We start from the raw sequence: 18,553 nt of genomic DNA, 5'->3' as shown, positions 1-18,553 counted from the left end.
TAAAACAATTCCTATTGTTCTCTTTAGACTCAGTCACGAAATTGAGTTCCCTCTGTGCAAAAACATTTCTGTAAAATTACTAAGTCTCCAGCCATAAGCTGTGAACACATATAATTAGAAGCTCTGCTTTGTGTCCTTGTATAGGCAAAATTCTTTTAGAATGACAATATGATATTAACATATAATATGAAGAAGCTGTCAGGTGACCACATTTAAATTATTTCAGAAAACCCTTTCAATTTCAAGCACTAAAAGCTGTGAGAGACAACTAGATAGTAATATCACATCTGTGCATTAAATGGGCCAATCAATACCCACAGCAGTAGCATTTCATCCTCATTTGCTTCCATATTTCGTATAACACGCTGAAATCCGTAAGATTATATTAACTTGGTAACGTTTTGGCCCAGAAATGCACTAGATTCAAACCACACTTTTAGCATCTACTAAAACACATTTCACAGTACTAATGTAATTAACACTGCATTACATTTCAGAAAACCGCAGAAAGGGAGGGATATAAATATGCAATACATAAGTACATACATATTCTGCCATAAAAGTTATTAACCTTAAATAAGCAGTCTACTGGAGTAGCAGACATCTGGGACAACAAGTTCATCCTTTGTCTTAAAAGCAGCTTGTCACACAGTCTCTCAGATTCCTGAAAATAAAATATATAGATTGATTATCTATATACTCATTTACAGGCAAAAGTAAAGTACCTTAACAGTGGAATTAACTTTTAAAAATATTAAACACTGCATTTGCCACTTATGAATTATCAGATGCACATAAAACCTAAGTTAGTTTCACATTTAGGATTCTGAGACTTGAAAGACCGCACACCTGTTCAAGAAAATTGTAAGTAGATGTTCACCAGAATATTCTTTTACTGTAATTCTCCATGAACCAACTGAGCATTAATGAAATTATGGTTGTACCATCTAAAAAAGAACACAGCAAAACTAGAAAAGACATTAAAAAAGACAACAAGAACTGTAAGAAGTGCAATGCAGCTTTCTTACGAGGAGAAATTAGGATTCTTCACTCTGGAAAAGTCTGACTTTGCCACAATGGTCTATAAAAATCACAAAAAATTCAAAGAAAACATGTGAAGAATCAATATCCACTATTCCTCAAAATATAAGAACTGGGATGTCCAGCAAAATCATCACACATTAGGTCTGGGCAGGGAATGGAGAGAAGAGAGAAGAGAAAAAATGTTCTCTTATTGTAGAACTCATTGCTACAGGAAGTTGCAAAAATCAAAAGTATAAATGGACCCAAAAAGGCATTAGACAAATTCATGTAAGACATGTCTACTGGTGGCTATTAAAAAAGATGACCCTGATAAAACTCTGACTCAAAGACTCCGTTGAACTCTCTGCTACTTGCTGGAAAATAAAAGACCGTACCAAGTGAAGCATTACTCTGTAAGAGACTCACTCATATAGTGTTTCCTACTGGTCACTTCTTGAAAATTGGAGACTGAGCTAAGCAGACATGTAGCGCAACTCTCACATCGGTACTTCCCATTTTCTGAGAAATCTGATGATACAACTTCAGGATGCACTAAAGAATACATATCCTTCCAAAACTATGTGAAAATTCTTAAGTAGAGTCAGATTTTGAAACAGCAACATTGAACCTCACATAAAATAAAACCAACAATGTAAAGAAAACACTTTCTAAGAAAGTAGATGGAAACAGTCGCACATAGTTGATTCTGATCAACCACTGCTTATGGTTGGCAGTAAATATAATTTCTTTGGATGTTGTTTTTGGATAATGACTATCTCCCTAGAAATGGAAAGACTCCCAGCATCCATCAAACTGAAGACCACTGCATTTAAGATAAACACCCATGTATCAGATAAACTTCAATGGTTTAGGATCTGGGCTACAGCTTCTGCAATTAAGCCTGTGAAGACCAGACATTAAATAAGTAAAAAAAGTCCAACTCAGCTCTTAACAGTAGTAAGTCAGCATAAAGTTCAAGAAACTAGTGAACTACAAATAAACAAGATCACTTGAACACTAAAAAGAAAGAGTTCAGATTTTCTAGAAATCAGATCACTCAACTTTCAAAATCAACCCAAATGCCTCTCATAGAGCTGTCTAAAAAACCCCTCCATTGTATAGCAAATAATGTCATTAAAAACATGTTTGTGAGGTCGAGAAATAAAAGTTCAGACCTGTATTTCACAGTAAGTTGTTTGTATTTAGATATGTCAAGATGACAAATATTCACCAATCTTTTCAAACCTAAGTACTTTAGCTAAAGATACCCAAGTGTATCTTTTCAGAATTACAAGGCAGATAACACTAGCCTCCTTGGATAGATTCTTCAGTGTGATCAGGAGTAACTTCCCTAAGAAATACTTGATCAAAAATGTTATTAACTAGAAAAAAATGTTAAAGCTTTACTGCTGATACAAGTTTCTGAAGTCCAATCAGAATTTCTAATGCGAATGCTCAGACAGCTTTATACTTTCACTATGGAGAATCTAAGTAACCACTAGCAAGACCTCCTGTACTTTTAGTACTGTTCCTTCCAGCAGTGTATTTTACAACAGAAGTGTCCCCAAGTGGAATAATTATTTCAAAGAGTGACTTAAGACAGCAATCCTTATGTAGAGGTATTATTTATTATATAAATCAGAAAAAAAGAGTCCATCCCAGGTGAAACTACATATCCTTGAAAGCAAAATACAAAATGGCAGAAGAATCAGGTATCGGTTGAAGAATTAAGCAAGTTTGGGCCTTCAAAGACAAAACTTGCTTGTACCTGCTTTAATTGCACTCCAGGAATTTAAAAAAAAAAAAAAAATGCTTTGAGTGGGACTCTCGGGTATTTTAAAGCTATATTGTCTAGAAAATACACATCCAAACATTAATGATCTTTTCATCTAACACTACACTAGAGAAATGAAATATTTGTACCTATGAGGGTGTACTTGTATAATAACCTATCCAAGGTGACTTTCACAGATTACAGCTGAAGACTTGGGGAAGTCATCTCCACACCCCCACCCCTCCAAATATTTTTAGCCTCACTTTGTGTTCAAGTCTTCCTTTCCTGGCTTCTCCCACCTGTACTTCCTCCATGCCAACTTCATTGCCACCTACAGCTCTTTCCATACAAGAACCAAAATGCTGCCTATTCCCTAGTGGCTGGCTCTAACTCCCTACTTTATACCTTACTTCAACCCTCTGAACTAGAAGGTCTTACTACACATTATCTGTGCATAGGAACAGAACTAAAGTCCAATACTTATTAACTGGAATTCTAGTTAAAGTGACATCTCCCAGAAAATAAAATGGAATCTTTTGTGCCATCAGTTACATGTTCCTCTCCTCCATTCAATCAAAATGTTTCTCCAAGACTTGCATGACCTTAGGTGAAGGGATTTGGCAGGTGTCTCCTAAGTGCAATTTTTTTACTGACATGAGGGTGATAATATGCTCATTATCCCACAGGGTACATTAGCTCCCTGCTGAGTTTTCTTTATGTAGTTAGCTTCATTAGGGATTGGACAACAGCATTACTCAGCTGCCAGAAGCTCCATCTGAAGCCAGCTATAAAATTAAGTGTAGCCACATGAGGGGCTGTAATGAAGCCCCAGGGCACAGCAATGTTCCTGCTCACTTAAATCCCACAACCCTTTCCAGCACAATCTGGAAACAGAAACCATGGGGCATCAACATGACAGCTGCTGCCACTTTAAACAGAAAGTTGATCTCCTTTACCAGAGAATAAAGGCAATATCTCAACTGATAAGTTCATGAAGGGAGAGCAATGCTATCAGAAGTTCCTACCATGTTCCTCTACCTCCTCACTACCCTTTTTCAATTCCTGTCAAGGGGTTATTTGCTACCTACTTTCTTCCTCTTCAATGTGTGCCACCTTCTCCCTTACCCTACACTAGAGAAAAGGGTGGTCTAGCTCTTTCCTTTTCAGCTGTGCTAGAGGGCAGGGAGTCACCCACTTCCTTGTCTTCAAGGTTCTGCTGTTTTCCATCTCATCTCAGGGTGCTGCCTTCAAGCGATGTTGACTCCTATGAAAGGCAATGTAGAAGAAAAAAGCTCCTGTTGCATGTTCACTGAAGTGAGAAAGAGGCTAGCACTCTAGGTCTGGAGCTGATCCAGCTGAGGTATGGAGAGAAACACTTATTGCTTGCCCTTATGTTGGTGCAGATGCTAACATAAGCAGTGAGACTGCTCTCATCTACACTTCTCAAATATATAGTTCATCTTTCAAGACAGATGCCTCCCTAAAGAAATATAGTATCTTAATGGCAGTGGCACTTAAGTTGTAATCACTTGAGGGTGATCCCAGTATAAAAAACTGCTATCCTTAACTATATAAGGAGGGATAGGACCAGACATTTAATAGGAAACAGTCATTATTCTAGAAATTTAAGACCAGGTTTGGCTTTTTTTTCCAGCTTGCTGGCATTGTTGTAGAAGACAATTCTACTTTGGTTCCAGTTCTCCATCCAGACCACCAGCATTGCTTTTTGTGTATTGATTGTTAATGATAGCCAAGTGATTACAGGAAGCACAATTGTTTGGCAGGTTGTTTTCCTTTTAAACTAACATTTTTATTTATTTTTTTTAAACATAATTCAATACAGTATTACAGACAAGAATTATCACAGTCTCTTAACACAAAATGAAAGAGTGCTTTTTTTCTGGAGTGTACAAAAACTTATGCACGACAGGTTCATGGAAAGAGCCCAGAAAAGAACAAAACCAGAAATAACAGAAGGCTAAAATGTTACTTTAAGTGCTGCTGCTTTAAGATTGTGCCCCAAGTTGTCCCATCCCAAGCCCTGCACACTGAGCCATTATTCTGGCCCCTGCAATTAGATTCCAGTGCTTTGCAGTTGGGCAGACTGAGACACATTGAATTCACTCTGGTTCCAAGTTCACTTCTTTTGATTTCCACATCAGATCAGGAAAACCTAATTTTGCAACAGCAGAAAGTTTTACAGGTGCAGTAAGACTGGACTCCTTTACTAAATAAGCTACAAAGTTCTTAAATCATCGAAGTTTCTGAAGTCACATCAATATCATCCTTGATTGGCCTGCAGGGATTTGACCTGATTGACAGAAGGTCTAGTTGCCCAGTAGGAAATAACTCATGCATCCACAAACTTCCTGCCCCTGCTAGGTTAGAGAACCCAAGAGCCAAATTTGACCTTCAAACACCACTTTATCATTGTCCTGCATTCCCATTAAACTATCAGCTTGGTGCAACACAGTAATCTGCACTGCAAACACATTGAATTTTTGGAGTACAAAGATTTACTGAATAATTCTAAGTTACACTGTCATCACCATTCTGCTAGCATAGCTAAGCTTTTTAAAATTAAAGAAAAATCTGTTTAAGCTATGCCTACTCTCAAGTACTGCATTGCTTTCACAACCATGATAGAGTACAAACAGGAGATATTAAATTTACTGAAGACTAAGCTGTTGAAAAATAGAGCTATCATTTTTCCTCTGATCATGACGAGGTAGACTTGATATTTAACTACTTCCTCGAGGAGTATACAATGAGCAACAAAGACTTCATTGTAATCATTTTAGCTTTGCTTCAGGTATAGTTACTTCAACTCATTTCTTTAAGTGCAAAAAAGGAACTCTTACATTAGCTGTTTGTATCCTCTGACTGGACTTACTCCTACAGTCCTACAAGCTTATCAAGTACACATTTGACAGGCTTTAAGAGCAGCTTACTGTTGATCTGTCAGAGAGGTTGCCTTGTCGTATGTATTCTATTGCAGCCTCAATTGAGGTTAGACAGTATCCCAATTCATCCTTCACTGAACTGCAAAGCCTGAAGTTCTTTATGTAACTCAAGTTGGCCATCCTGAAATAAAAAGTTAAAGCCATAAATCACTAAAAATAAGATATGTCATGCTAGAGTCGTCTTAATACTGCAACTCATCTTAGGCAATCCAGGCAGGCAACAGGTGTGGGTTAAGAAAAAGCTTCTAGAAAGATTGTTAGGCTATCAATACTATGGCTGTTCTGAGCTTTGTAGATGGATCAGAACCCTACTTACCTCTTAATTATTCAACGAAATTCAATTAATTGTGTATAAATAAGGAATATGAAGGACAGGATAAGAACAGCAACAGGAGGCTGTTTCACACATTTCAAACATGTTAATGTTTCAAGCACCATAAGCACCAGTGTAAAGTGATAGCTACAAATTAAAGGAAAAATGCTAGTCTCTGAGATATGGGATACACCAACACTAAAATTCAGTTCAGATACAGGCAGAAGGTTTAGATATACTTTTACTGGTAGTGAGGAGAGATAAACACAATGGCACAGGTCAGCAACAAGCAATTAAGCATTCAAATCTAGTTACTCTATATGAAATGTATCAAACACCTAGAAGCTGCAAAAAGGTTTCACAGCTCCAAACACAGATGAGGAAGGACCAGTCTGTGAAGTCTGTACTGACATGCAGATCTGGTGTAGAGATGGCCTCCCATTACAACTTTTTTCTGGGCTGGGAATCAAAACACCAGAAGACACAGCATTTGAATTCCTGATAGGTCCTTAATTCAGTCACACCTGTAACATCTTTGCTGTTTGTCCTACTAAAAATAGTTTTCTGCATTACATCGGCCCCTCTTACTGAAAGTGTAAGTTATTACTGCATGTTCAGAAACATTTGCCCCTACAGCAGCATTACATACAAGATGACATGATGGAGCTCTGTACAGCCAAGACATAGTTACATACCAGTTTGGGACTTCTGTTTTTACAAGTAAATACAGCAAAACAGAGAGAAGATCATCTGCACACATGGTTTCCATGTTAACTAAAAAAAGAATTTACATCTGGTGTTAGTCATGTCATGGTTCAATCAAGAGCAATACCTATAAACAGAGTTCCAACTCCTGAGACTAAGGGCCAGCTCTACTAGTAGAGAATGCATTGAGTAACACAGGCTGCCCTTCAAATGTTCTCAATCACCCTCTAAATAGGCTGCCAGGAGCCAAACAACAAATACAGTTTGTACTGTACAAATTGCAATATTTGACTAGCATCCTTTCCTTCCTCCACAGAAAGGGGCAGAGCACTAACATAAGATTTCTGAAATTCTTGAGGGCAAAAACTACCGTCAAAGTCGATACGCTTTCCTATAACCCAGGAGTCTTCCTGGAGAAAGGAAGATATGAAATAGGGAAAGCGTAAGTTCACTGTACTACTCCATTTGCTTAGTGGAAGTATCTTCTCTCTCCAGGCTACATAAAATAATACCAGGTTAAGAAGTCCATGCTTTCCTATCACAGAATCATTTCTGTAATCCATGGTAGCACTTTGAATGCAGCATATAGAAGGCTTGTTCGTCCCCCACTAACACTGCACTTTGCAAAAGATGTATCTCTAGAGTATTGATTTCAAGATTATCAAGGCGCATGGACGAATAGACAAGAATGATCTAGCAGCAATCCTCAGTGTTTAAAATGGATCACCCTCAATTCTTCTGCATGAGAAGATGTCCTAGCACATGCAAGCTTCTCACATGCTCTAGCTAAAACATATATAAGCTAAGCAAGTACCCCACCTCACCCCATGAGAAATAATGCTGAAGTGGCTATCTTGCCTCTGTTTTGTTTTGTTTAGAGACCTGCAAGGCAGACCCCAGCCTAACTGTTTAATCCACAAGTGGTATATAAACTGCTGTGAATAGCAAAATGCTTTGTGTGTACTTAATTTTAAACATTTTTCTTAACAAGTTAATTTGCTAATTACTGACCTCTTTGGCTAGGAGATTGCATAATAATTTGTACCACTTTTCGTAGACAAAGTAGCTTCTGTTGAGGGGAAGTACATTTGTTCAACTGACCCAGTTCTCGCTTTGCACGTGGTATATTAAAACTATAAAATAATTTGAAAGAAATGGTTAGCATACAGAGTTCCTGTGCAGGATGTCCAAAACCCAAGTTTTAACTTATTCAGAACCAAGATGAAGAACGGTATTAAAATACTTCCATCTCTACTCCAAGTACACTTGCATTTCTGTACCCTGTAGATGGAGAGGGAAGCATAAGAATATAAAGGGAAAGGCGATAACAATCATTGCAAAAACTGCCCTAAAATGACACTTGCAAAACTTTACTTTTCCATCTCAAAGGAATGAAGTATAAGAAGAACTTGCTGTTGTCTGAAGGAAGACACTTTTTGGCTGGCCTAAGACCTATTTAAGACAGGATCTCAGTAACTCCTCAGAGTCCACAATCATCTCCCACCTGAACTCAGGCTTCACTCCAATGTCTTTTTGCTGCAGGTCTTGAAGGCTCCTTGTGATTTTGTTAAAAGCAGCATCCTAATCAACAGAAAGGCAACAGGTTTTTAAGATGCATTAAATTAATGCAACTAATCTTTAGCAACCAATCAATCTTACCTCACTTGCCTCAATGGTCCCCACATATTTGAAGACTAGATCATAAATAGCATGGTGGATATACATCTGTAGAAAAAAACAGTACTTTAGGCATAAGAGGGAGAGTTAAAAATAGCTTGCTAATTATTTTCCTTCATTTCAGATGCTTACTTCAACTGCTTGCTTAATCAGATTCATCTGCTCTTCTTGCTTTGCAAGCATCTTCTAGAAAAGTAAAGCCATACAAACAGCAAAAGAAAGTTAGATAATTTATTTCTTAAGTAACACTATGTATTTAGTGGAGTAAGTGCTTACCAAGTGCGAATCTCTCAAAAGATGCTGGAGACATTTGGTATAAAGTGCATTGACAGAATCCTGGGGGCAGGGGGAGAAAAGACAAGAAAAAGCAATCAGATTCAGGTTAATCTGTCTTGAAGCAACAAAGCATAAATAAGCAAAGACAGGAGGTCTTCCCTGCCTTAGAAGGGTGCACTATGGTAAGATTTTTAGCTATAAAAATTGCCTTTACCCAAAAGTTAAGATGTGGTAATTCACAATTAAGAATTCTACCTTCTCCCTTCCCACCTTCCTCAACTCTAGACTACTCTGACACAGAAAAGCTCAATAAGACAAAAGATATCCAAAGCAGTGAAGTAAATTATATTTAGTAAATTAAACATCAAGAAGCAAGATACTGACTATGTAGTGGCGGAGGCTCTTCCTTTCATGTTCTTTAAATGTTCTATAGAAAGATCCTATGTATTTATCAAATCTCTCGCAGTGCCTTCCCAAGAATTCTCTAACATCTTCAATATTTTTAAGAGAATAGGAGTTTGATGAAGCTGTAGATTGACCTAAAATGAAAGCCAAGAATTTACACATAGGCTTAATACGTACACATGGTAAAGCGCTTTCTGTCACTACATACACAGCCAACTCGTGTGCAATGAAACATTAATTCAGCTTACTATACCTTTAACCGAAGGTATTGCTTTTAACTAAAAGAATTTAATGCATCACTTTTAGAGTAGGGTCTCTTGCCTTTTATGTCAAGTATTTATTTGGAATAGCTAAAAGTGATTTCACATGCTTTTTTACCCTGGGGTAATTTATTGCCACATACACAACTCAATCTGAGCACAAGTCAAGCTTGAAAGTAGAAGAAAAGCACATTACAGTATTCACTGAATGCCCATGCAGGAAGTCAGTGTCCTCTAAGTGAGTTGTAAAAATCCCATCTTGGATTTTTACATAACCTACTCTTTATTTAGACATGCTTTCTCTGAATGGGAGAGCAAAGTTGCTTCATGTAAATATTAAATCAAATCCACTTTGCTTCTGAATAAGACAATTGGATGCCTCACTTAAAATTCATATTGCTTTTCCAAAAATTTTTTCTAGGCAAGTCTCTCATCTGCAATCAAAGGCAGCCAACTAATAACAGGCTTAGATCTCATTCATTTCAAATTACTTCTGAAATTACAAATTACCTCACTTCTGAAAGACTGCTATACAACTACATTAAGTAATGGCCAAAAAAGGGAACACCACAAGAATAATTTTTTATATTTAGATTAATATTTATAGAATTTAAGCCTATATGTATGCCAGCTTTTTTTTTTCCAGAAAAACTTTCATACTTCCCTCACAGTACTATTTTCACACTACCCTAGTATTACTTCATTTTGTCATCATATGTTTCAAATAGATATTCTTATGTATTTAGGAAGACTAGAGGTTTTTGTCTCACAAAAAGCGTATGTTTTAAGAAGCTTCTGTTCCTTTTAACTAGTAAATACAGATTGTTATACAAATTCACAAGGAAATCCTGTTACATTCACAGCTTTGACAGTAGTCTTGGAAATGCTGTTCCAGCCTTAAAAGCAGTTTCAGTACTAGGACAAAAATTAAACACATTCAACTTTGAGACAGACCACAACCAGAAGAGCTGCTATGTAACTATGCTATACAACCTCTAACCACTGAAGTGATCATGAAAGAGTTTACCTCTCCAGTTTTTTTGTGCATCCACCTAGCATCTCAAGATACATCTCACATTTAAGACTCAATCCCTTTAAGCAGTCAGCACTAAACTGAGCATTGCTAAAAAAAATCATGCTGAATCAAGTATTCCACAAATAATTTTTAGTGCTGAGATTGAGGCATAGACCCTATGGAATTAAGTTTGCCTGGCAGCAACTTAATATTTCTCTCCAGCAGCATACCAACATCTGCCCCAGCAGGCCAATAAATGCCAAGTGCTTTCAACCAAGCCAACACTTTTCAGAATAAAGGAAATGTATTAAGCATATCAAACATACTAATTTGCTCACTGTGCAAACAAGACCACCAAGTTAACATTTCAATACATACTTGAGCTTTCTGTTTTTTCCAATGGATGAGCTATGCACAATATACTAAAGCTTTCTTCTTTTTCATTGTAAAATGTTTCCTCAAAAAGAACAGGTACTGAGAGATGATAATTAAAACCAGTTCCTAAAATGATGATGTTTCCTTGTATGAAGATCTCCTGAAACAAAACAAAAACCAGATCAAGTGTAAAACTCTGCCAGAGTAAAGTTACTCTTTGGCTTCTGCATTGCAGTTACATTTTCAGGGAAAGAGGAGAATCTTGCAAGACAAGAAAGCCCCAAATTCAAGAGAGTTCATATTCTTGTGCTGCGTAGACCCTGAATCAAAGATTCCTTCTAGATGGCTAGCTAAACCTTGCTTATACCTACTTTATTTACAAGTCTACTACTAGAGGAGGTTTCAGACAATCTGCAAGGTCTAAGTGACTATTTGCAGATTTTAGAGCACTTAGAAGGGAAATTGAAAAACAACTTAGAACTGGGGCCTAAGTCCAGCTTCAGAAGAACACCACATCTTGTCTACATTTCTCATGCTCAGCTTTATCTTCTCAAGCAACTCTAGCGAGGACCTCTGCAGTAGGAAGATCTAAACAATAGCCTGCAAACAGGTGCAAGATCTCAGACTGTACTGCAAAATTACAAGTGAAGAAAATGTGATCCTGTGCAGTGTTAGCATTAGTTACCATGGCTTGCTGCTATATTAGTCAGTTTCTGCTCTACTTACTGAACTGAATTAATACATCAGGCCTCAGATACAACTCAATACCACCCTAATTTTGTCTTAAGCCTCAGTGAACTCCCATCTGCATACAATATAGACAGACTACTATTTGCCTGAAAGCTAGAGAGACAGTTCTTAAGTGACAAAGGCCCTTCTGCCACACAACAAAATTCTTAACCACAAAACACAGATAAATTGACAAATTTGCTTTGCCAAAGTAGTACACCGAAATCAGAAGCAGTGTTACCATCTGAACAGGACAACTATTCTTACGTACAGGCCAAAACCACAGCTTTTTCTAGAAAGCAGTATATCCCTGAGAACTTTGGCTTAGACGGGCAACACACTACTTTTGCCAATTAGCTCTAACTCCCAGCTACCTCTCCTGTAACCATTAGTTCACACTATCAGTTATCAACTGCAGCGAGTGTCCCCAAGCCACGTTCATATATCAAAACAGAAATACCTTTCCATTTAAGGTTTGAAAATTTTCTTCTAGTGGCTTCAGAACATAAGATTCAAACTGGCAAGTAGAAAGACTGTTGCTTGAAAGGCTTCCTTTGCATGGAACTAACACCTGAAAAAGTTAAATCATGCTTTAGAGAGAAATGCCATGTATCACCAGCTAAACACCAATAGCTTTCGCCCTTTAGAGGCAAGCAATTGAATCTGGCTTATAAACATTTACAAGCAAATGTATAGCAACTATAGGTGCTTTTGTTTAAATAAATAAAAAGGAAAGGCCATCAATAGACACACAGTCCAGTGATTAACCTAGAAGTTTCATTTAGTGACTTATCTGAAAAAGGATGATATGTAACTGAAGCAAACAATACTAAGAGATGGAGATGAAATCTTAAGTTACTTAGCACCAGTCACCTGAATGACTTAATTAGGCAGCTAATAAGAGTGAAGTATATTTTCAAATTAAAATGAAAATCCATCAGAAAGAAGAAAAAAAAAATCTAAGATAAGAAACATCTTGGGTCTACTGCATACCAACAGACTGGCAGTTTGAGACAAATTCTTAATTAGAAAGCAACACATTATGAATACAACAAACACTGTATACATGCTGGAAAGAAATAAATCTCATTGTCAAGGAAGAGAAACATGAAACAAATGGTTCTTTCATTACTCAGCTTTCAGAAATGGTGTCAGAATACAGACAGAACTGGTGAACAGCATTTCAGCTGTTCACATCACCAGCTTAATACTCAATTGAAAGAACCCTGTCCAACTTAAAGCTTATTTTATAATCAGGTAACAATAACCTCCAAGTTCAATGGAGTCTCCACATACTTAATTTTGGATGAAGACTAATTGCAGACTACCCAGATTAGAAGTCTTAAGGACTGGATTTTTTATTCCAGCTCAGTTTAATTGCTTTATTTTGCTATGTAAAATGCTGTCAGAAATGACCGATTGTCTCTCCACCAGGGATTTCAAAAGGTCAATCCCATTGTAAGTTACAAGCAAGCAGGAGAATATGTAAATTTAGTTCAGAGCAAAGGAAATAAGCCTCCTGTAAAGTTTAGAAACACCACCAACTTTGACCTTTAACTACCATGCAGTATACCAAGAAGTCCGTATTAGTAAAAAACAATTTCAACTAAAAGTTGCTCTGCTTCACTTCCAAGTTTCGCAGGCTTGCACTAATCTTTGCATGTGTCACAGCAGGCATCTGATTTAAATTCATATAGCTACTATTTAATAAGCAGCTTTTAAATCTCCTTATTTATACTTACAATACCATGCAGTTCTGCAACTTTGCTGCATAGATCAGGACGCCGCTTCTGAATGGCCAAATAAAAGGGATTTTTCAAGATATCTTCATCATACATAGCCATATGGACTTCAGATATTCCAAGGAGATTTTCTGAAATACATATGGAGAATGGTTAATGTATCATACAAGGTATCTGTTAAAACACAATATTTGGGAATACCTAGGGGGCAGTTTGATTCCCCTTGTCTAAAAGGAAAAAAGCAATTTCAGGTCTTGATGTAAGCAGTCAATGGCATGCCTAACTAATAAGAAGGTAACTATAGTTACTCAGAAGTTATTCAGAAAGATTTTCCATGAATAGTGCCATCATGCAGCACATACAGGACAACCAGGTGATCTGGCCCAGTCAGCATGGGTTTATGAAAGGCAGGTCCTGCTTGACCAACCTGATCTCCTTCTATGACAAGGTGGATGAGGGAAAGGCTGTGGATCTTGACTACCTGGACTTTACTAAGCCTTTGACACAGTTTCCCACAGCATTCTCCTCAAACTGGCTGCTTATGGCTTGGATAGGTGTACTCTTTGCTGGGTAAAAAACTGGCTGGATGGCTGAGCCCAAAGAGTGGTGGTGAATGGAGTTAAATCCAGTTGGTGGCCAGTCACAATTGGTGTTCCCCAGGGCTCAGTACTGGGGCCAGTTCTGTTTAATATCTTTATCAATGATTTGGACAAGGGGATTGAGTGTACCCTCAGCAAGTTTGCAGACACCACCAAGTTGGGAGGCAGGGTCGATCTGCTTGAGGGTAGGGAGGCTCTACAGAGAGATCTGGACAGGCTGGATCGATGGGCCAAGGCCAATTGTATGAGGTTCAACAAGGCCAAGTGCCAGGTCATGCACTTGGGTCACAACAACCCCATGCAGCGCTACAGGCTTGGGGAAGAGTGGCTGGAAAGCTGCCCGGCAGAGAAAGACCTGGGCGTGCTGGTTGACAGCCGGCTGAATATGAGCCAGCAGTGTGCCCAGGTGGCCAAGAAGGCCAACGGCATCCTGGCCTGTATCAGAAATAGCGTGGCCAGCAGGAGCAGGGAGGTGATCGTTCCCCTGTACTCGGCACTGGTGAGGCCGCACCTCGAGTACTGTGTTCGGTTTTGGGCCCCTCACGACAAGAAAGACATTGAGGTGCTGGAGCGTGTCCAGAGAAGGGCAACGAAGCTGGTGAAGGGCCTGGAGCACAAGTCTTATGAGGAGCGGCTGAAGGAGCTGGGGTTGTTTAGCCTGGAGAAAAGGAGGCTGAGGGGAGACCTTATCGCTCTCTACAACTACCTGAAAGGGGGTTGTAGTGAGGTGGGGGTCAGTCTCTTTTCCCCAGTAACAAGCAATAGGACAAGAGGAAACAGCCTCAAGTTGCACCAGGGGAGGTTTAGATTGGATATTAGGAAAAATTTCTTTACTGAAAGGGTTGTCAAGCACTGGAACAGGCTGCCCAGGGAAGTGGTTGAGTCACCATCCCTGGAAGTATTTAAAAGTCATGTAGATGTGGCACTTAGGGACACGGTTTAGTGGTGGACTTGGCAGTGCTAGGTTAACAGTTGGACTTGATGATCTTAAAGGTCTTTTCCAACCTAAACAATTCTATGATTTCCAATTACATAGTTATCCTCATAATGTCTCCTTAGGCCTTCCAGGTATTGGAGTCTAACAATGCATGATATGTTTGGACAAAACTTCAGAGATGAGGAAGGAAGTTAAGATCTACATTATTACGACTTTGATATACAAGCTAACTTGCACTGCTAAGATCTAAAACAAGCCAAGAGACACAAATTAACAGCTTCTTTACAGCAGATTCTACTGCATCACAGGACATTGATGCCTTTGCAGTACGCTCATTTAAGTGCTAATACTCACCTGTGTAAGGACTACTGCCTGATACACATCAATGAGACACCCAGATAGTGTAACAGGAACCCTTGTGTAAGGCAATCCTCAACTTTCCAGGGAAAGTTATAGGAAACAGGTATATCAAGGAGATATGAATATCCATGTCATAATTAAAAAGCCACTGTGAAATGCATCATTTGTGGTCATCTCTACTACCATGGAAAAAGTCTCAACGATCTGAGGTCAGGCTGATGCATAACATTTGGCAAAACAGTGAGCAAAAAAGTGACTGGAGACAGAAAACCCAACCTGTAAGCACTGGAAAAAGCTATCACCAGGTGTGTCACAGGGAAAAGATGATCTCTAGAGGCACTAGACCCTCAACTGCTTGCTTCCTCAATTGTAATCCCCTATAAAAAAAAAACCAAACTATGACACATCCTAGACACAAGGACAGGAAAAACCCTAATAGGTCCCTTCTGGAATAACTTCAGAATTATTTTATTCAGAAGAATTGAGATCAACAGGCTTACAAGTGCTTAATTAACTAGTCTGTTCATTAACTAGTCTGTTCTATATCTTTTCCCCTCATCCAGCTTCCCTTAGGAATCAACAGAAGTTGCATGATTCCCTCATGCAATTTCAACTACACAACCTAGGAAAGGGTGAGAACAGCAGCAGAACTTTAATTTGAGCAAGCCACCCTCACACAATCAGTACTCCCCCATTTTCTTAAATGTAGAATTATACCTAGCGCATTATTTGCTTAGCATGAGCTTCTTATGCTTGTTCTGTAGCACTTACAATACCTTACTACCTAATGCTGTACTAGTACTAAAAAATGCCTTTCTCTGTAGATCATGGAAGAGACATGAAATGATTGTATGGTAGTTTAATAGAGTGGAAAAACATACACCCAACTCCCGCTGATTTTTAGATAGCCTTTGAGTTTCAGCTATGCTGTTAACTGATCTATAGTCTGTTAACTGATCTACAGTCTGATCCCTCCTTATAATTAGGCACAAGGAGAGCTCCCTTGGAGAGCTAAACACAAACATGATCAGCTAAAGCTGCAAGCAATTTCTACTATAAAGTTATCACCAGTTACAGCTAGGACAACCTCATCCTGAACTACTGAAGTTTAGCAGTGGCAGATAACTGCCTCAAGCAGAGTTTTCCTGTGACGTTCCAGATAAAATGGTTCATCTGCTTTCAAAACATACAATAAAACTAAGAGCTTCTATGAAAGAATACTAATTCAGCAGTCCCAAAACAGTGTTCTTTGGAGCACAGATACGAAGTTTGCTAACACAAAGGGGAAGAAAACATTTGCTCATTGACACCTTCAAAAGATTAGCCAAGTTCAGTAATTACAAGACTTCAAACCTAGAAAAAGTACAGCTTTGCACAAGATCATCCTACCACAGTGCCTGGGTAAATGGGATGATCACCAGTAATTCCACAGCTGCTGATTGCTATAAACATATCCTGGCAGGCAGCTGCAATGCAAGTTCAAGCTGTGGGCTGCCTCAGCCAGTGGTGGGGGAAGGAGAAAAGGCAACACAAGCCCAGTGGCAGGTCTGCTGCAGGAACACAGCTCTCTCATCACTCATCTGTAGAACATCAGGGCTAAGACAGACCTTAATAAGCAGGACTAGTTAGCTACAAAAAAAAAAAAACCCACAAAAAACAAAACACCACAAACCTGCCTGCTAAACAGCTCGCTAGGCCACAATTCCAAGTAAGATCTTAAATGACTGCAGCTTACAGTCCAAACATGAATCAGTGACAATTTAATTATATATAATTCAAGCACCAAGCAGGGCTGTATGAACACACATGTGCAACCTGCAAAAGAGACTGCCACAGCAAAACTGATTTTGGAGTCCTACATCCCTTTTTGGGTGCTGCACTTCATGGGAGATGAACTGACTGGAGGAGAATCTGAAGTGAGAAAGACAAGAAAGCCCTGGAAGCAGGATCCAAAACATGAAATGCAGTGATGTTGTTTATGCTGAAGAAACTGCATTAAACAGGTAAGAATTTTTTTCCCCAAGATGGATCAAGCTCTCAGTGAAGGGCATTTTTTCCACATCTATAGAAGAAATAGGCCTTAGCTGAAGAAAACAGACACAGATTACAGATCAGGAACACCCTTCAAAAGAGAAGATAAATACATGCTTTAGATTGCTTAGCAAAGCTATCAAGCATCTCGTGTTGTAAATCTCTAAGAACCTATTAGACAAACCTCTACTAGAGGTGATAATGGACATAGTGAAGCTAGGAGGCTAGATTATATGGTCTCTCAAGGTACTTTCCAAATCAAGCTCTCATTAATGTGGTTTGCCCACTGAGGCATCTTCATGTGCCTTTTTATTTCGTGAATTCATGTTCAGTATGTGGTCAAGCAGAAGACGAGACTGCTATGACCCTCCCCAAGACAGTGATAGAGAAGGTTTAGCATACCGTGTACTGTATCAGGGAAAAGCGCACATTGACACAAGGCAACCAAGCATGAGACTATAGAGACAAAACTGCAGTGCACAAGTGTTTCTAATGGCTATAGCTACATTGCCACCTTTTCAGCTTAAAAAAAAAAATCTTTAAGTCCAAAGAGTTCTTCCCATAATAGGAAGGGGGAGAGAACACCATATTCCACAAATCCTCCTCATCTAGAAACCTGTATCTCACCATCAAAGGAAAAAAAACAGATAAGCTTTGTCTAAAAAGGAATTAGAAACAACATTTCATTCCCTGGCAAAACAGGAGGAAGAGATCTATGGGACAAGGGGAGCTCCCACAGAAAACCTGAGCTTATGAAGCTTGCTGTCTGTATGATTGATGTAGCTCTTAAATCATTGCCCACACCTGAAAAAACACACAAGCAACTACAGTACTTTAAGAATCATTTCAGTTGACAAATCATCACAGGAAGAGATTGAAATTCTAGCCTTCAGTTCCTGGTTCATGAGTTACACACCACAAATAACTAGTTTTAAAACACTTAGTGGCAGCCATGTAGATTCTTTTACTACAGAACTACTGACAGGGTTGAATCACACTTGAGAGCTCCAGCAAGAAGTGAAAAGAAACTGCATTCAAACATTGAATTCTAGCATTTTAGCTACTGTAATGCAACTAAGATGCCATAGACATGCTGTACCCCAATAAGGAAGCTGAAACTTCTAGTTCACGAGTGTTTGTAACCCACCTTGAGCAGAAGCAGATTGCTAACTTGGAACTGCTCACCACATTCATGTTCCCACCCAGCAGGAAATAACCACCGCTAGCCAAATTAGTACTGTTTTGAGAATCACAATTCTAAATTTCCTTCCCTTTTCTCACTCCCTTAGCCCTGCATCTGCCCAGTGCTACATTAGTGGATAGCTATCATATCTGATTAAAATGTGGTTATGAAAAAGAAAGGGTGGAA

At 38.7% G+C, this 18,553-nt stretch overlaps 1 protein-coding gene across 14 annotated transcripts in view; it reads right to left on the bottom strand.

Annotated features, from left to right (window-relative positions):
• Positions 1 to 18,553, bottom strand: part of ANKRD27 (ankyrin repeat domain 27) — a 50,504-nt gene that overhangs the window by 25,289 nt on the left and 6,662 nt on the right. For 13 of the 14 annotated variants that reach the window (XR_008236679.1, XR_008236680.1, XR_008236678.1 and 10 more), the window contains exons 2-13: positions 13,258 to 13,388; positions 11,976 to 12,086; positions 10,790 to 10,946; positions 9,116 to 9,270; positions 8,732 to 8,791; positions 8,588 to 8,641; positions 8,438 to 8,503; positions 8,283 to 8,359; positions 7,790 to 7,911; positions 6,769 to 6,847; positions 5,749 to 5,881; positions 572 to 664 (exon numbers count right to left, since the gene is read on the bottom strand). Coding sequence is in view for 11 of the 14 variants with exons in the window: in XM_052797218.1 (XP_052653178.1) it covers positions 572 to 664; positions 5,749 to 5,881; positions 6,769 to 6,847; positions 7,790 to 7,911; positions 8,283 to 8,359; positions 8,438 to 8,503; positions 8,588 to 8,641; positions 8,732 to 8,791; positions 9,116 to 9,270; positions 10,790 to 10,946; positions 11,976 to 12,086; positions 13,258 to 13,388 (1,238 nt within the window). In the remaining 3 variants the exon portion in view is untranslated. The remainder of the gene's footprint in view (positions 1 to 571; positions 665 to 5,748; positions 5,882 to 6,768; positions 6,848 to 7,789; positions 7,912 to 8,282; positions 8,360 to 8,437; positions 8,504 to 8,587; positions 8,642 to 8,731; positions 8,792 to 9,115; positions 9,271 to 10,789; positions 10,947 to 11,975; positions 12,087 to 13,257; positions 13,389 to 18,553) is intronic. The other variant, XM_052797219.1, reaches the window with a different exon arrangement.

The sequence above is a fragment of the Harpia harpyja genome, chromosome 9 (genome assembly GCF_026419915.1).
Source record: "Harpia harpyja isolate bHarHar1 chromosome 9, bHarHar1 primary haplotype, whole genome shotgun sequence".
Taxonomy (NCBI): domain Eukaryota; kingdom Metazoa; phylum Chordata; class Aves; order Accipitriformes; family Accipitridae; genus Harpia; species Harpia harpyja.
This window is presented reverse-complemented; position numbering and strand designations above follow the sequence as displayed.